This window comes from Dendrobates tinctorius, unplaced genomic scaffold, assembly GCF_039654945.1.
Source record: "Dendrobates tinctorius isolate UK_male_01 unplaced genomic scaffold, ASM3965494v1 ptg000214l, whole genome shotgun sequence".
NCBI classification, from domain to species: Eukaryota; Metazoa; Chordata; class Amphibia; order Anura; family Dendrobatidae; genus Dendrobates; species Dendrobates tinctorius.
In genome coordinates this window covers 4,291,560-4,310,252 of record NW_027361881.1, presented here as the reverse complement: position 1 = coordinate 4,310,252, position 18,693 = coordinate 4,291,560, and the positions used below count along the sequence as shown (strand labels likewise).

The following is an 18,693-nucleotide window of genomic DNA, read 5'->3' as shown; positions in this document are numbered from 1 at the left end:
CGCATGCGTTTTTTTTTTTAGACAGGTCGGAGGCACAAAAAATGCAACAGGATGCATTTTGTGTGCCCGGGCGCACACTACAAAAAACGCATGCGCATACAAACGCATGACAATGCGCACACGTTAAATATAGGGGAAAAAAAGCCTGCGCATTTATGGGCGAAAGAGCAGCGCAAGAAAACGCAAGTGTGAAAGTAGCCTAATGCCTATTTTCCAGGAAGTCCACCTGACAGGACCATGGAGAGTACCAAAGCATCTCCTCAGGGTGGGATTACCGCCTGAATAACTTTTCTCCCAAATGCGGTCTGTTGACCAGATAGCACATCAAGCTTGTAGTGCTTGAAGAATGTATTAAGTCTGGCCCAGGTTGCTGCTTTACAGATTTCATCAACTGAGGCGCCCGCTCGCTCGGCTCAAGAGGCCGATATTGCCCTTGCTGAGTGGGCCCTTAGGAACTCTGGCAGGTTTGCGCCCTCCTACTGATAGGCGTTTGAGATTACTGAAATAATCCATCTTGCGATGGATGCCTTAGAGGCTTTTTTCCCCTTGTTTTTACCCCCAAAAAGGATGAACAGGTATTTCCTGCCTCGATCCTGTCTGTCCGCCGAGATCTCTTCTTTCTCCTCTGGATCCGAGTCTCGGAAGTCTAAACCCTCGATAGAGCTTGGTTCAGAAACTGGCTCTGCCTCCCATCTCGGACGATTGCGGCTCGGCCCTGGACTGGGGGACTGCTGCCATGAGAGGCTGGACCTGGAGGCTTGGACTTCCTCCCGTATCATGGATCTCATCTCCGAGAGGAGGGATGGCTGCTCATCTCTTATCACCCTTGATGTACAGGGTCCACAGAGTGTTTTGACATGGGTGTCTGGCAGCTTTACCCTGCATACAGGGCATCTGACCGATTTGGATGCGGCCTTGGCGGGGTCTTTAGTCACTGTCGGGGGGCTGCCGGGGTTCGCTTATCCTATTGATGTAAGATAAGGGTAAGTCAGGTCAGTCATCCTGGGCTGCAGGGATGGCTGTGGGGAGGGTGGTCTGCGCTAGGTGCACTTACCCCTCCATTCGCCGGAATCTCTGCATCCATCACTGCTGCGATCTGCGATTCCAGAGAGACGCTGAGCCCTGGAGCGCGCGCTGAGATTCAAACCCGACGCGTGACGTCACCGGAAGTGACGCGCATCCTCTCGCGATAGGCCAGTAATCGCTCCGTCCGCTTCCGCTTCCTGCCTGGACGCTAGCCCCGCCTGCGCCCCTGACGGCGCTATGCTCGTGACACCGGTGCCCGCCCAGCCAGCTGCCTGCGGAGGACCGAACTCCATCTGACACGGCGGCCGCTGTCTGGAGCCGAGAGCCTCCCACCTGGAGGAGCGGCTCCCTCCAGGAGCGTCGTCCTGCTCCTGGCCTTTGGGGTTATTTGGAAGTCACTTTACCATCTGAGTGGGCACCACCTGTGGAGCTGAAGATTTGCTACAATTCTATCCAGTCACAACCAATAAATACTGTATTCTGTAGGTAAAATGTATCAGACTGGATGGCCAAAATTCTAAGTTCCCACAGACACATTGTAGCAAACAAGACTAGAAAGATTTTGTTTGACTCTAGTTTGGACACTTTGTAAACAAACAATCAGATGTCCAAACAGTTAAGCTGGGACCTTATTGTGATCACATCTGCATAAAGCTACAGCCAGGTAAAATATAATAGGAACAATATAGTTTAATCAAAATTCTACAAAATACTAATCACACATTGTGTTTTCAATTAGTCTCTTTTTTTTTACCTGATTGTTTTGTACAATGTGTCCTTGCAGGCAAGACCAGTTGTCTCTGAGTTAGTGGATAAAGACTTCCTGCTATGATGTCTCCTATTACACAGCATACACAGACCCAGGAGAACAAGAGTCCTTAACGTCTATGTAGAACATATATACAAGCAGCAGCATGGAATACATTACACAGCAGTACTATATAAAGCGGAGCACAAAGGTGGCAGATGCAAAAGTAGTTCGCTCTTAGTGAGGGCAGCCTGTGGTGTGAACGACATGTTTTGTGTCAGCAAATTCTAACAGTAAAAACATTTACACTGTCAAAGGTTGTAATGTTTGGGGTTTTTTTTTTTTTCATTATTATATGACCCCTGGCATATTTACTATGATGGATTTATTTTATTTTTTTTTTGTGGAAAAAAAGTATACTGAGGAAAAAAAAAAATAACAAAATGGGGATTTTTCTTTATGGCAACCATGACATCATACCACTTTGATGCTATAGTCACTATTGATTGTGGTGTCTTTAAGGGTTTAAACATCCAGGATCAGAATTATCTGCAATACTGACAAATAGAGCACAGTGGAGGCTGTATACACCCTCAAGTGATGGAAGCTATAACCCCAAATTGACAGAATATTTTTGTACATAGAAGCAATATTAGGCTATGTGCACACGCTAGCATTTTTAAACGCTCAGGAAAAGGATCCCCTTCCCAGAAATCGCGCGTCTTTTTCCGCGCGTTTTTTGCGCGATTTTTGACACGCGATTTCTGGGATCATTGGGGATGGCTAAAAACGCTCAGCAATGCGGTAATTAATGAGCATGCTGCGTTTTTAGCCGCTAAGCGATTCCTGAGCGGTTAAAAACGCATGCATTGGCACAGAAAGCCAAAAACGCATGCTGATTAATTTGATGCATCTTTTAAGCGTTTCTGCAGCGTCTGAGCCGGCTCAAACGCTGCGGAAACGCTTAAAAAAAACGCATCGTGTGCACACAGCCTTATAGTACTTATATTCTTGTACATAGGGAGCAGTATTATAGTAGTTATATTCTTGTATATAGGGGCAGTATTATAGTAGTTATATTCTTGTACATAGGGGCAGTATTATAGTAGTTATGTTCTTGTACATAGGAGTAGTATTATAGTAGTTATATTCTTGTATATAGAGGGCAGTATTATAGTAGTTATGTTCTTGTACATAGGAGCAGTATTATAGTAGTTATATTCTTGTATATAGGAGCAGTATTATAGTAGTTATATTCTTGTATATAGAGGGCAGTATTATGGTAGTTATATTCTTGTATATAGAGGGCAGTATTATAGTAGTTATATTCTTGTACATAGGAGCAGTATTATAGTAGTTATTCTTGTATATAGGAGCAGTATTATAGTAGTTACATTCTTGTACATAGGGGGCAGTATTATAGTAGTTATATTCTTGTATATAGGATCAGTATTATAGTAGTTACATTCTTGCACATAGGGGCAGTATTATAGTAGTTATATTCTTGTACATAGGGGCAGTATTATAGTAGTTACATTCTTGTACATAGGGAGCAGTATTATAGTAGTTACATTCTTGTACATAGGGGGCAGTATTATAGTAGATATATTCTTGTACATAGGAGCAGTATTATAGTAGATATATTCTTGTACATAGGAGCAGTATTATAGTAGTTACATTCTTGTACATAGGGAGCAGTATTATAGTAGTTATATTCTTGTACATAGGAGCAGTATTATAGTAGATATATTCTTGTACATAGGAGCAGTATTATAGTAGTTACATTCTTGCACATAGGGGCAGTATTATAGTAGTTATATTTTTGTACATAGGGGGCAGTATTATAGTTGTTATATTCGTGTACATAGGAGCAGCATTATAGTACAGTGCTGTGCAAATTAATTGGGACAAAGCGTTTTTTTAAGTAAAATCGTAAGTTGGTTACCAGTCTGTGATTCAAACAAGTTTTAACTGCTTTGAACAAGTGTGAGTGCCTGTTCAAAGCAGTTAAAACTGGTTTGAATCACAGACTGGTAACCAACTCATGATTTTACTTAAAAAATGCTTTGTCCCAATTAATTTTCACAGCACTTTTGTTATATTCTTGTACATAGAAGCAGCATTATAGTAGTTGCATCCTTGTACATAGGGGGCGGTATTAAGTTGTGTGCACACGTTGCGGATTCTGCTGCGTTTCCGCAGCGGTTTTGGCCCTGCGGAAACGCAGCAGTTCCGCTGACATGGTACAGTACCATGTAACCCTATTGCTTTTCAAAACCGCTGTGCTCACGCTGCGTTTTTTTCCACGCGGTTTTGCTGCGGTTTACAAACCGCAGCATGTCAATTGTTTGGGCGGTTTCACACCTTTAACATAGTAGAGGTGTGAAACCGCAGGCCACTTTACCAGGGTTTTACCTGCAGATCCGCACCTAAAAACCCGCAGCTGAATCTGCAACGTGTGCACATAGCCTTATAGTAGTCATATTCTTGTACATAGGAGCAGTATTTTAGTAGCTATATTCTTGTACATAGGGGCAGTATTTTAGTAGCTATATTCTTGTACATAGGGGCAGTATTATAGTAGTTATATTCTTGTACATAGGGGCAGTATTATAGTAGCTATATTCTTGTACATAGGGGCAGTATTATAGTAGCTATATTCTTGTACATAGGGGCAGTATTATAGTAGTTATATTCTTGTACATAGGGGCAGTATTATAGTAGTTAGTCATATGTAAAAGTTTGGGCACCCCTATTAATGTTAACCTTTTTTCTTTATAACAATTTTGGTTTTTGCAACAGCTATTTCAGTTTCATATATCTATTTACTGATGGACTCAGTTATATTTCTGGATTCAAATGAGGTTTATTTGACTAACAGAAAATGTGCAATCTTCATTTAAACAAAATTTGTCCGGTGCAAAAGTATGGGCACCCTTATCATTTTCTTGATTTGAACACTCCTAACTACTTTTTACTGACTTCCTGAAGCACTAAATTGGTTTTGTAACCTCATTGAGCTTTGAACTTCATAGCCAGGTGTATCAAATCATGAGAAAAGGTATTTAAGGTGGCCACTTGCAAGTAGTTCTCCTATTTGATTCTCCTATGAAGAGTGGCATCATGGGCTCCTCAAAACAACACTCAAATCATCTGAAAACAAAGATTATTCAACATAGCTTTTCAGGGGAAGGATACAAAAAGTTGTCTCAGAGATTTAACCTGTCAGTTTCCACTGTGAGGAACATAGTAAGGAAATGGATGAACACAGGTACAGTTCTTGTTAAGCCCAGAAGTGGCAAGCCAAGAAAAATATCAGAAAGGCAGAGAAGAAGAATGGTGAGAACAGTCAAGGACAATCCACAGACCACCTCCAAAGACCTGCAGCATCATCTTGCTGCAGATGGTGTCACTGTGCATCGGCCAACCATACAGCGCATTTTGCACAAGGAGAAGCTGTATGGGAGAGTGATGCGAAAGAAGCCATTTCTGCAAGCACGCCACAAACAGAGTCGCCTGAGGTATGCAAAGCACATTTGGACAAGCCAGTTACATTTTGGAAGAAGGTCCTGTGGACTGATGAAACAAAGATTGAGTTGTTTGGTCATACAAAAAGGTGTTATGCATGGAGGCTAAAAAACACAGCATTCCAAGAAAAACACTTGCTACCCACAGTAAAATTTGGTGGAGGTTCCATCATTCTTTGGGGCTGTGTGGCCCATGCTGGCAACGGGAATCTTGTTAAAGTTGAGGGTCGCATGGATTCAACTCAGTATCGGCAGATTCTTGACAATGTGCAAGAATCAGTGACAAAGTTGAAGTTATGCAGGGGATGGATATTTCAGCAAGACAATGATCCAAAACACCGCTCCAAATCTACTCAGGCATTCATGCAGAGGAACAATTACAATGTTCTGGAATGGCAATCCCAGTCCCCAGACCTGAATATCATTGAACATCTGTGGGATGATTTGAAGCGGGCTGTCCATGCTCAGCAACCATCAAACTTAACTGAACTGGAATTGTTTTGTAAACAGGAATGGTCACAAATACCTTCATCCAGGATCCAGGAACTCATAAATAGCTACAGGAAGCGACTAGAGGCTGTTATTTTTGCAAAAGGAGGATCTACAAAATATTAATGTCACTTTTATGTTGAGGTGCCCATACTTTTGCACCAGACAAATTTTGTTTAAATGCAGATTGCACATTGTACAATAAACCTCATTTGAATCCAGAAATATAACTGAGTCCATCAGTTATTAGATATATGAAACTGAAATAGCTGTTGCAAAAAACAAAATTGTTATAAAGAAAAAAGGTTAACATTAATAGGGGTGCCCAAACTTTAACATATGACTGTATATTCTTGTACATAGGGACAGTATCATAGTAGTTATATTCTTGTACATAGGGGCAGTATTATAGTAGTTATATTCTTGAACATAGGAGGCAGTATTATAGTAGCTATATTCTTGTATATAGGAGGCAGTATTATAGTAGTTATATTCTTGTACATAGGGGGCGGTATTATAGTAGTTATATTGTTGTACATAGGGGCAGTATTTTAGTAGCTATATTCTTGTACACAGGAGCAGTATTATAGTAGTTATATTCTTGTACATAGGAGCAGTATTATAGTAGTTATATTCTTGTACATAGGGGCAGTATTATAGTAGTTATATTCTTGTACATAGGGAGCAGTATTATAGTAGTTATATTCTTGTACATAGGGGCAGTATTATAGTAGTTATATTCTTGTGTATATAGGAGGCAGTATTATAGTAGTTATATTCTTGTACATAGGGGCAGTATTCTTGTACATAGGAGGCAGTATTATAGTAGCTATATTCTTGTATATAGGAGGCAGTATTATAGTAGTTATATTCTTGTACATAGGAGCAGTATTATAGTAGTTATATTCTTGTGTATATAGGAGGCAGTATTATAGTAGTTATATTCTTGTACATAGGGAGCAGTATTATAGTAGTTATATTCTTGTACATAGGGGCAGTATTATAGTAGTTATATTCTTGTACATAGGAGCAGTATTATAGTAGTTATATTCTTGTGTATATAGGAGGCAGTATTATAGTAGTTATATTCTTGTACATAGGGGCAGTATTCTTGTACATAGGAGGCAGTATTATAGTAGCTATATTCTTGTATATAGGAGGCAGTATTATAGTAGTTATATTCTTGTACATAGGAGCAGTATTATAGTAGCTATATTCTTGTATATAGGGGCAGTATTATAGTAGTTATATTCTTGTACATAGGAGCAGTATTATAGTAGTTATATTCTTGTACATAGGAGCAGTATTATAGTAGTTATATTCTTGTACATAGGGAGCAGTATTATAGTAGTTATATTCTTGTACATAGGAGCAGTATTATAGTAGTTATATTCTTGTACATAGGGGCAGTATTATAGTAGTTATATTCTTGTACATAGGAGCAGTATTATAGTAGTTCTATTCTTGTGCATATGATGTGATAGGGCATTAAGGAACTTCTTCACTTTTACAGCACTAAATTATATGAAAATTGTTAGATTATAGAAAGTGGATAGTCGTGTAGTATAATGGATGGGATGTATAAATGTACAGTTACCTTCATCTTTGAACTTAAAGCTGTTGTACACGCTTAGAGAAAAAACCCATGTTTGTTTTTTTTTAAAAATCAGCACTCTACTGTTTACCAGTTTGGTGTAGTATTGCAGCTCCACCTTATTCACTACATCTGAGCTTGTAATACTAGATGCAACCCATAGACAGAGGTGGCGCTGTTCTGGGTAGAAAGCAGCCCTTGGTGAACATAGTGTGGGGGGGGATTGGGGAAAGGTGTTATACATGTAGGTTTTGTTTGTTTTTTTGAGTGTACCCAATCCACTTTAAAAATAAAAGTTGCACCAGTGGGTGTGGGGTTTAGTGATTGATCCTGTAACCTTCCACATTACACTGTGTGCTGTTCTTCAATCAAGACTAGAGGAAAACATGTTACACAGAACAGCGTCTGTCATTCTTGTTCCCCTTTATTGTATGCTCTTCCATCTTTTTTTTTTTTTTTTTTGGACAATGGATCAGAGAGTGAATAAATAAAGTTTCTACTGTTGCTTTTCTGGCACAGGATCAATAGACACGCGAGTATACAAAGCGGGTGAAGGCCAAGGAACAATTCTGATGAGAGAAAGAGCCGACTTTCCAGTGACGCTCTTGATTTAATAAACATCACAGAAGGGTGCTCACAAGCCGATAATCAGATTCATCTGAAGACAAAAGCGCCTCTTAACAATGAATAAAGCGAGGAATATCACGCTGCTTCCTGCCGTCCCTCCACCCCTTAATGTAATCAGCAATAATGGTTACAATTATACTGTCATTATTACTACAATGCCGAACCGCACTAATACAACATAATTGTAGTATTATCAGGATGTCAATATAGGAATGTGCTGGGAGATGGACAAGCGTGCAGCATAGGATATCTGCACCCAAACGCGGCTGACCAGGTTGTAGTCGGCATCTCACACGGTCATCACAGGGCAATCGGGCAGCTCAACAACACTGCAATCCCTCTCTGATCATTGACATTTTACTGCAATAAGGTCCCTGCATTGCTTTATGTAAAGGGGAATGAGTGAGACTGAATAGACAGAGCCAAAAAAAGAGCATAGAAATAATAAAATGATTAAAAACCCTTCTGAAACGTCCATCTAAAGAAATATTGTGCTTATGGTACCCAGGTTGGAGGATGCTACTGCTGGTTCTAGTGATAGAACACTGCCCCCTATTGGCCAATATGAAGACCACAGGAGGAGACACCTTTTACAAAAGTGGATCCAAAAATAATTAGATACTAGTAAAAATGAGTGAACGCAGATAATTCTCAACCTCCCCCGGTCCAGCAACTGATTCAAATGGAGCAGAGGCCGAGCACTGGCACTTGTGCTCCATTGAGGGAAAAAAAAAGTTGCTGAGTCCTCCTTCCATCTCCCCAGGTGCAAGAGCCCCTATTTCAGAATGGCAAGTGGTTGGACAAAGGGTGGTCTACAGGTTAATCCCTATCCCATGGATTAGGGGGATGACTAGGGAATAACTTGATTTTTTGGATATATCCCTTTAAAGGGGTTTTGTTGCCACCATTTCATCAAAGGGAATTGCACCAATCCTCTAAATCTTGATTATCATCACATAGCAATAGTAGATCTTATAACCACTGATTGTGGAGAGTGACATTATGTCTATTTCCAGCGTATGTTTGTGTAAGGGCGGTGTGGTTTTGTTTTGTTTTTTAGTTACGGTATATAAAACAAAATTAAATGCATTTCTACTGCCCCCTAGTGGTTCTTTGCAGTAATGTCTATTTAAGTCAATTAGTAATTAGAATGGTATTCCTTTTCCACCAATTAATGGCATAGCCATATGATCTGTTGTAAGTGCAGCCTCGCCTCTTGGGAGCAGGGGTGTCATGATATTCAGAGTGGCTGCTTGTCCCCAAACATATCCGGATGATTGGTGTTACAGGACCATGTCATAGGGATCCTCAGCCGATCGCTCACTTAAGCAACATCCCATGTTTAGGCAATGACTGTTTTAGATGCACTTACAAGTTAAACTCTCCAGATGGGGAAACCTTACTGATCACAGTGGATCAGACTGATGGGATCTGAATCATCAGTAAATATTACAGCTGGCCACATACAAGTTTAGGATTGGCCCGAATACGGCTGATTAGTGGTAGTGGGATTGTTCATGTGGATGATCCGATGTACAACATGACAGACGAAGCTAGCAGATCAGAGACATTCAAAAAGAAAATGTGCTTATGTAAGGGGACAAATACCAAAGAGAAGAGATATTGACAGGTGCATACTACAAGTAGCTATCTCCATAGGTAACTAACGATGTAGCACTCTAACGCTGTAGCATGCAAACATGAGATAGATGAAATTGGAATTACATTCCTGCTCTAGGAAAAAAGATACTTAGCGCTTAAATTGGCAAATTCACGTATGATCGATCGCCTTGTATACATGAATTGGCCGATTTATGAGTTTAGTTCCTTCATTTTTGTTCGTAGAGCAGTAATGCAATTCCAATTTCATATATTTAATGTTTGCCTGCTATAGCGCTACAGCGTTCGACTTTGTTAAGTAAGGGGACAACAGCTCAGACTTTGATCCCATACATGTCTAGATTCCGCTACTAACTGGCAAAAAAAAATCAGAACACTTTTTAAGATTGTTTTAAACAGTTTTCTATGTGTCGTTTTCCATGTTTTAAAAACAAGGTTTTTTTCCCCATCGGCTAATTCACGCTGCATGAATCACGGGTGGCACAAATCAGAGCCTGGGTGCGTTAATGCACCGTGTCTGTTTTGCTCTGATACACTGCGGCATTTAAAAAAATTATAATAATTTAAGAGGCAGACATGGACTTAGCACCTCAGGTATCTAAGTCAGATCCCCCGGCAGTTTCTACCTGCCCCACTGCTCATGACTGACAGGTCTGTCTCTTTACAACCACATAGAATGTGATCTGTTAGTCATGGGGAACAGAACAGCGAGAAGCCACAGGGGGCTGTCTCAGACCAGTCGTCCATTACAAAGTTTCCTCTGCAGCAATCACAGTAAATCATGTAGTCCAGGCAGCAAGAGGAGTTATTTAAAAAAAAAAAAAAAAAAAGTGTAATTTTACTGCAAGTTTTACAGTGAAATTACTCACACTAATCTTTAATGTATCATAGATCTAATCTGCCATAAGGGTTTTTGTTTTGCTATTTGCACAAATGTTTCCATACCCCCATATGTCAAAACTGGACTGTTTTCTATCTTGTGTCATCCGTATTGTATTTTTTTTCTCATCTGGTTTTCAACACTGGAGGTAAATTATCTGAAGAATTTTTCATTGACATTTTGCAATGGATTAGTTAAAATCGTAGGTAAAACTAATGTCTTCAGACTCTGCTATTAAAGTCTATAGGGATCCCTAAAAAATTGTTCTTCAAAAAGACTGATAATAAGTAATGCTCAGTTTAATGGAACAAACAGATAACCTTTTTTTTTAACTGATGTTGGAATGATTTAATTAAACTCTGTCAGTGTTTTGCCAGGTTTAACAAACAGACGGCACATGGATGAGAAAAATAAGGCAGATTTTAGACTAATGTATTATGGACATTTTTGGGCACCCCAATTAGGGATGCAAGTCCCAGCACAAACGTGGGCCTGGCAGCTGTAGGCCTCTTTCACACATCAGTGTCTCCGGTATGGTACGGGTGGTGACAGTTTTCACACATACTGGAAAAACTTACACACGTAGACCCATTCAAGTGAATGGGTTTGTGCACACGTCATTGTGTTTCCACGACTGTGTGTCCATTGGCAAAACATGCTGACATGTCCCGCACACGTGCAAACTGCTGGCACACAGATATGTGTGTGTGATCAGTGTGACTCCTACCGGCACCTGGGAATCAGCGGTGCTGTTCACGCTGTTGCCCGGTGATGAACACAGCTCACATCGCTTTCCCCTGCTTGCGCTGCGATCAGCGCTATCCGAAGAAAATGTTGAGCGTTGTATTCAGCCCATGACAGCTGCTGAAGGGAGTATTTATCAGCCGCCACCTGCACTGTCAAGAAATACTTTTTTTTTTTTTTTTTGTAATGATGTGGGTTTCTCTGTATTTTTGTTAACCAGTCAGCCAAAACGGACAGCTACGGGCTGCAACCCTCAGGCTAGTTTCACACTAGCGTTTATGAGCGCAGCGACGGCCTGCGCACGGCCGCCTCTAAGCCCCGCCCCGCCTCCGCCGGTAGCTCCGCCCACCGGCGCATGACGCTGCATGCTCCCACCATCTTTATCACTGGGGACGCAGGCTGTGCGCAGTATGCGTTTGGCGGCGCATGCGTCCTTTTGACGGTGTGCCGACCTGCGCCAAACGCAACCTGCTGCAGTTTGGTTGCGTCGGCGCACCGTCAAAAAGGCGCATGCGCCGCCAAACGCATACTGCGCACGGCCTGCGCCCCCAGTGATAGATAGGGGACGCAGGGCGCATGCAGCGTCATGCGCCGGTGGGCGGAGGCGTGGCAGGGGGCGGGGCTTAGCGGCGGCCGTGCGCAGGCCGTCGCTGCGCTCATAAACGCTAGTGTGAAACTAGCCTCAGCTGTCAGCTTTAGCAAGATTGGTTATCAAGGACGGATCCCCATGCTATATTTTTAAATTAAATAAAATGCAACAATAGCACTAACCTGTCTGTCGTTCTGTTTTCAGCCTGGATTGTGCTAAAATGCAACCGTCCAGGCTGACAACCATTGAGGAATGAGCTGCTGCGAGCACATGATCCGTGACCAGAGATTACCTCATTGAGGTTACCGCAGGTCACTGAGGCAGCATTCCCAGCCAGGCTGAAGTGCAGTCAACTCAATGACTTTTTCTCACAGTGCTGAGGTCACTTAAGTTCAGCCCAGCTGGGAGTGTAGCCTCAGAGACCCGCAGTAACCTCAATGATGTCACCGTTACTTACGGACACTGTGCTCGCAGCAGCTCATTCATCAGTGGTTCTCAGCCTGAAAGGTCGCATCTTGGCACCATCCAGGTTGAAAACTATTTATCCCCAGACATGGATTACAGTGTGGGACAGAACGCCGTACAGGCGAGGAATATGGTTGGTTATTTTTGTTTTATTACAGGAGACGAGGGATTCTGTGGAATGGGTGTTAGGTGAGTAGAACTGTGTTTGTTTTTAAATAAAAAAAGGATGTGTTTTGTTTTTATTTCAAATAAAAGACTACATTCTGGCTGTGTCTTTATTTACAATACAACTATAGGATTAGTACTGGATAGAAGCGCCTTTTGTGGATGGCTGCGGGCTGCTATTTTTAGGCTGGGGGGCAATATCCATGGCCCTTTACCAGCCTGGGAATACCAACCCCCAGCAGTGTGCTTTAGCTTGGCTAGTTGTCAAAAAATGGGGGGGACCCCATGCCATTTTTTAAATTATTTAAATTATTTAAAAAATATGGTGTGGGGACCCCTCTATTCTTGATAACTAGCCTTCCTGAAGGTTGCAGCCAGCCCACAGCTGTCAGTTTTTCCTGGCTAGTTAACATAAATTCAGTACGTGTGATACTGATGCGGCACATGGTTGCCACACATATTCAACACACGTATACTGTTATCTCCGGTACTGGTTTTTCCCAGTACCGGACATATCAGGACGTGTGAAAAAGCCCTAATAGAGATCTAGGAAGTAGGAGTCCTCAGATTCAGGATTTGAATCTGCAATGTCACACTGACCTTGGATGAAAAATGCAAAAAATAAAACTTACATTATAAAAAATGTCAGGCAGATCCTGCAGGAAAAGTTTTACCAAATCTCATCCACAAATGGAAAAGTTTTTGAGCGACCCATGATCAGTTGATTCCTGCTTGTAGACGTTTGCGGCTGTGGGGACGACACAGACAGGACCCCCCCCAAATCCTGCCCGTGAGCAGATGAACACAAGGACAATGCGAGGTGAGGCGGTAATATACACAGGCTTTATTTCTGTACACAATTATACACACTTGTTAGTCACCAGAAATGTGTGTTTATTTGTAAATCAGTGCTCTCCGTATCTATATTAATATATAAATATATTTAAGGACTATTTTTTACCACAATTGTCTGTTTGTGTTTTTTCCAGTTTTTGTCATGTATATAATGCCATGTAAAAAATACAAAAAAAAGTGGAGCAGGGATTAGAAGGCAAGGGGGCAAAAACCAACCCGTTACCTGCAGATAGTGCTAGTTACCATCCCTCCTCTGCGCTACCGTCACATCCTCCTAACGGTGACTCAATCGTAGGACGCGACGCGTTTTGTAAACTTAAGTGCCCCAATATTTGACAAATCTGGAACATTCCAAAATGCACCACTCTCATTGGCTTTTTCATGTCTAAGGGGTACATCAATTGCCTTCATATTAATAGGGTCAGGGAGGCCTAATTAATGTATTCTTGTGATGTAAATGGGCCACCTCCCTTCCTGCAGTATCTGACAACCAAAAGGTATAAAAGCAACGTACAGTACTGGGATACAAAGCGAAACACTGACCTTGTGAAATCTAAGAAAAGGGAGCAGTGCTTTCCAGATGGAAAAAAACATCTGGACCTTAAGATCCCCTGTGTCCAAAAATTGTTTTCAGGTATAGGACATAGTATTTTTACCAATTGTCTCTAGGACAAAGACAGGACCGATGAGTTTTCTGTTCAAAACTTTATAAAACTGTCAGAAAGTAAATAACTTTCCTCCTCTCCGGATAAAATCTTAATTTTTTTTTCCGCTGGAAACATTAAGGGAATTTATTTTATGAACTTTTCATTATATAAAAAAAGAAAACATTTTTTTCTTCTTAACTTTGCATTAAATACATCTGAGAAATAACTTACGAAAAAAAAATGCATTCCCTTCCCCCGCCCTGTAACAAAGACACCCGCGCGCTCGTCTTCATGGTTTTCATTGGCTGTAACAGTTATTGTGCTTCACAATCAGAAGGCGATCACTACAGAGTCCGGACTCTGAGTCTTACAGTTCTTGTGTGTTGGTGACTGACAGTGCAGTTGTGAGATGCGTGGGAGATGAAAGCTGGGTTGCACCCGGACCGAAACGCATACTGTCGTCACTGAACGGATCAGAGGAGCGAACCTGTGTTTCCTCTCCATGGGTAGCACACAGATACCCTCTTGGGGTATTCTCTCTCTCGAGTCTTGTTAAACAGATTGGTGGCCATGCTCCCCGGCACTGCCACAGATTCATTTCAAGTGTCAATATGACAGCGAATCCTTTGACTAATTTGCTAATCATGTGGCTGCATGTTGTAGCACAGATGCCTCATGGAGTCACAACGACCTTTATTGTCCCTGGATCTCTCAGTCACTTTAGTGCTTTATGACAAATTCAAGCAAAGTCTCTGGACCGGGTTACTTCACGTGCTCGGCTGCATGCGATGAACAGTAGTATTTTTTGTGGGCGATGAACGTGGACAGGCTGCTGAACTTGATATTACAGAGGCGACAGTACCTGTGGTTGCCATTCGGTAATGGAGTAGCCAGACCGGGCTTCGGAGGTTGCAGGAGAGCTAATGTGGTTGCCCTGAGTCCGTCTTCTCTTCGTGTATCTACCAAAGAATTTAGAGGGAGGGCTGGAGAGTTTGTCAGCAGTGGTCTGGGGGTGCTGGTTAACACCGGCCGGGGAGCAGTGTTTGAAACAGGACTACCATTGGCCGAGGACGATGAAGACGAGCTATCTTTGCTATTTGTATTTTCTCTTGGCATTTGCAATGGAGAAGCCGATGACACCGGAGGACTGGGCAAGCTGCCCTCTGACACAGTACTTGGTTGTGCTCTCGCCGGTAGGATCACTTCCATGAATGTGCCTTGTACACGGTGGCCTGGGGTGGCTTTTGCCAAGAGCAAACCATGGACACTCCTGAAATGTTCGAGTAAGTCTCCTCGGATGACCACATTCGGAGGGCAATATGGGCATGAGGCTGTAGAAGATGGCGATGCCTCTGAAGCGGGGGAGTACTGCACGATAGGTTTAGTGTCTGGAATGGAGCTAAAGGGCACAGCAATAGACTGGGTGGGCTCATTCACAGATCCCGGACTCTGTCTCTCTACTTTCACCTTCACTGTGTCTTCTCCCATCTTTGCAGTTGTGTTGACTGGAGTTTTAATTTTCTGAAGTTGCTGCAAAGCCTTTTGCTGTAATGGAGCAGCGGGGCAAGAAAACTTCTTGTGTGCCAGGTAGCTTTCAAGGCTGTTAAAGCTGAGCCGGCAAGCGGTGCACTCATGGTAGTCTGTTAATGGGACAACTGCTGTGGCCGGAGATGGCACCGGAGCTTCAACCAGAAGACGAGGTTTCTTGCTCAAGTCTATTGGCCCATCAGAAGCATCAGGGCTGGAACTCGGGGAAGGTACAGCGGGAGCTGCGATGAGGCCTTGTATGAGGGGCAGCGCTTCTATCCTATTTAGCGGAAGCGATGCTGATGGCGTCACCTCTGCAGGGGTCATTCCATGGATTTCATAGAGCTTCCTTCTTTTACGTGTGCGCGGAGTGGGCTGAGGTGTGTATGGCGGCCCTGACTTGGCTATGCCAGTCCGGCGCAGGGGAGGGTCATGCCGGGAGGCACAGTAGTAACGTTTGTGGACCACATAGGTTTCATGTCTACTGAATCGGATATTACACGCCTCACACACTGTGCGGGTTGGATCTTCGTCTGTGTCATCTAAGGAGCTAGGGCTCTGGCTGCCTTCACTAACATGCCCGCTCCCCATGGGTTCACTCTCTGTGCCCGCACCCTCTTCGACTTTCACGGCTATCACAGGGGCACTGCTTTCTCCTCCGGCTTCTTCCTTGGGTAGGACAGTCCCTTGGTCATCAATGGCCGGTAATGTGGAAGTGCCAGGGGCCACGGTGGCTCGTACTGGTGTCACTTTAATTTTGCGTCCAATGGCTGGGCTCTCGTCGGACACATGCCTCCCTGAGCAATAAAGTCTCTTGTGCACATAATAATTATTGATATTATTAAAGGTGATTTCACACTCAAAACAAGTAGCGCCCTTCGGTGCTGCATTCCCTGAAAAGCCAGCCGGACTAACAGCTTGCCCCTGTTTCAGCCGGCTGTGGACCAGCTCCGACATCTTTGCCAGAATCTCTGAAGCTTGTGGTACAATGGCAGGAGCTACTTCATGTCCAAAGACATATTGTGGCATGATGATTGTGCCACCGCCGGCTGCTGCTCCTGATTCATTGGGGACAGGGCTAGACCCCGGAGTGGGACTTGAGATTTCAGTTTTTACTTTGACAGCTGGTGATGACATTAGTGCTGCTGCATCTGCGGTCTCAGCGCTGGCAGCGCCAGCCTCGCTGATGGGCATTTGCGGCTCTGGTTCCTCTTTAATCTTTATTTTGAGCGGAGGTTCCTCACTTCCTGACAGAGAGGAGACTGGAGATGAAGCATCACCATTTTTTAGGACTTCAGGTGGCAGCTCTTTTTCAGGCTCCGGAGGGGACTGAACGGACTGTGTGATGATGGGGATGGGAGATGTAGTGTGCAGGATAGCGTGCTGCTGGAGACTGGTCAGTCCATCTGCCAAAAATCCACACAAGCTACACTTTAGGACACCGGAGGACGAGCTCTGATTTACTGCTGTGGAAACAAAAGAACACTTCATTAATATGAGGGACATGGCTGGCTGTAAGAAAAGGTACACACGCAAGCATTAAGTGTCACTATATACTAGAAATCCTGAACAAGGGGTCCTGTCAGTAAGGGGTCACTAAAGTCCATAGTGTATATCTGAGTGTTGAGGAAGGGTGTACACCAGACACAGTCATAAATTTCAATGGATGATCACTGATTATGGGGGCCAGAAAGGTTTCTGCACTTTACACTGGCATGTAAAAGTTTGGGCACCCCTGGTAAAAATTACAGTTAAGCAAGTTGAAAATGAAATGATCTCTAAAAGGCCTAAAATTAAAGATGTCACATTTCCTTTGTATTTTATGAAAAAAAAAATTTTTTTTCATCTTTTACATTTTAAAGATTACAAAAAAGGAAAATGGGCCGATGCAAAAGTTAGTACCTAGTAGCACCTCCTTTTGCAAGTATCAAGGCTTGTAAACGCTTTTTGTACTCAACCAAGAGTCTTTCAATTGAAGTTTGCAGGATTTTTATCCATTCTTCCTTTGGTGAATTCTTCCAATTCTGTGAGATTCCTGGGGCATCTTGCATTCTCTGCTATTTTCAGGTGTAGCCACAGATTTTCAATGATGTTCAGATCAGGGGACTGTGATGGGCATTGTAAAACCTTCAGCTTGCCCCTTTTGTATTCGTCTATTGTGGATTGTGACGTGTGTTTAGGATTGTTATCCAATTGTAGAAGCCATCCTCTTCCTCTTTTCAACTTCAGCATTTTTACAGATGCTGTTATTTATGTTTGCATCAAGAATTTGCTGAAATTTCATTAAATCCATCCTTCCTTCTACCCGTGAAATGATCCCTGTGCCATTGGTTGCAATACAACCCCCCAAAGCATGATTGATCCATGCTTAATGGTTGGTGAGATTTTCTTTTCCTGAAATTCTGTGGCCACAATGATCAGAGGTATGTGTGTAGTTAAAAGGGGAAAGAGGTCTATTTAACTTCATTAGTCCACAGGAGTTTGTTTCCAAAAAAAATTTGGCTTGTTGAGAAGTCCTTTTGCTCATTCCTGACGCTGAATTTTATGATGAGGATGCAGGAGAGGTTTTCTTCTGAAAAATCTTCCATGGAGAAGAGGACAACTTGAAGATTTGATATTTTCTTATATCCTTCTCCTGGTTTGTGGGCCTCCACCATTTTCAGAGTGCTAGGCAGCTGCTCAGAAAAACCCATGGCTGCTGTTTTTTTGGCACAAGGGTAGAGGAGACTCGGTTTTTATAAAGCTTGGAAATTTGCATCACCTGGCCTTTCCTAACAATGAAAGTGAATAATCCATAACTCTAACAGGATAATTAACGTCTGAAACCTTGGTCAAAGTTATCGGAGTACACAAATCTCCAAGGGTGCACAACCTCTTGCATTGGACCATTTTCCTTTTTGTAATTTGTAAAATGTAAAACACGACTTTATTTTTGCCTAAGATTCAAAGGTAATGTGTCATCTTTAAGTTTAGGCCTTTTAGAGAACACATAATCTTCAATTTTCTTAAAGGGGTTGTCTGGGCTTTTCACATAATCTCAGTACATATCTGGGCTGCAGAATTATGAAAATAAGTAATTTACTTTGTTACTAGTTTGCACGATTTTCTAGATATTCTGAACAGAACGTCCAAAGGGGAAGGGGGTGTTATGGCATTGAAATGAGAACTAGTCGTAACCTCCTACTCTACT

General features: G+C 42.5%; 1 protein-coding gene and 1 long non-coding RNA gene across 2 annotated transcripts in view; one reads left to right on the top strand and one right to left on the bottom strand.

The window, feature by feature from the left end:
• LOC141058743 (uncharacterized) overlaps positions 1-18,693 on the top strand; it is a 152,791-nt gene that overhangs the window by 106,605 nt on the left and 27,493 nt on the right. The window lies entirely within an intron of this gene.
• The window catches only part of ZFPM1 (zinc finger protein, FOG family member 1), a 128,833-nt gene continuing 123,435 nt past the window's right edge, over positions 13,296-18,693 (bottom strand). Inside the window, exon 11 of the mRNA XM_073554930.1 lies at positions 13,296-16,969. Coding sequence (XP_073411031.1) covers positions 14,739-16,969 — 2,231 coding nt within the window. The 3' untranslated portion in view covers positions 13,296-14,738. The remainder of the gene's footprint in view (positions 16,970-18,693) is intronic.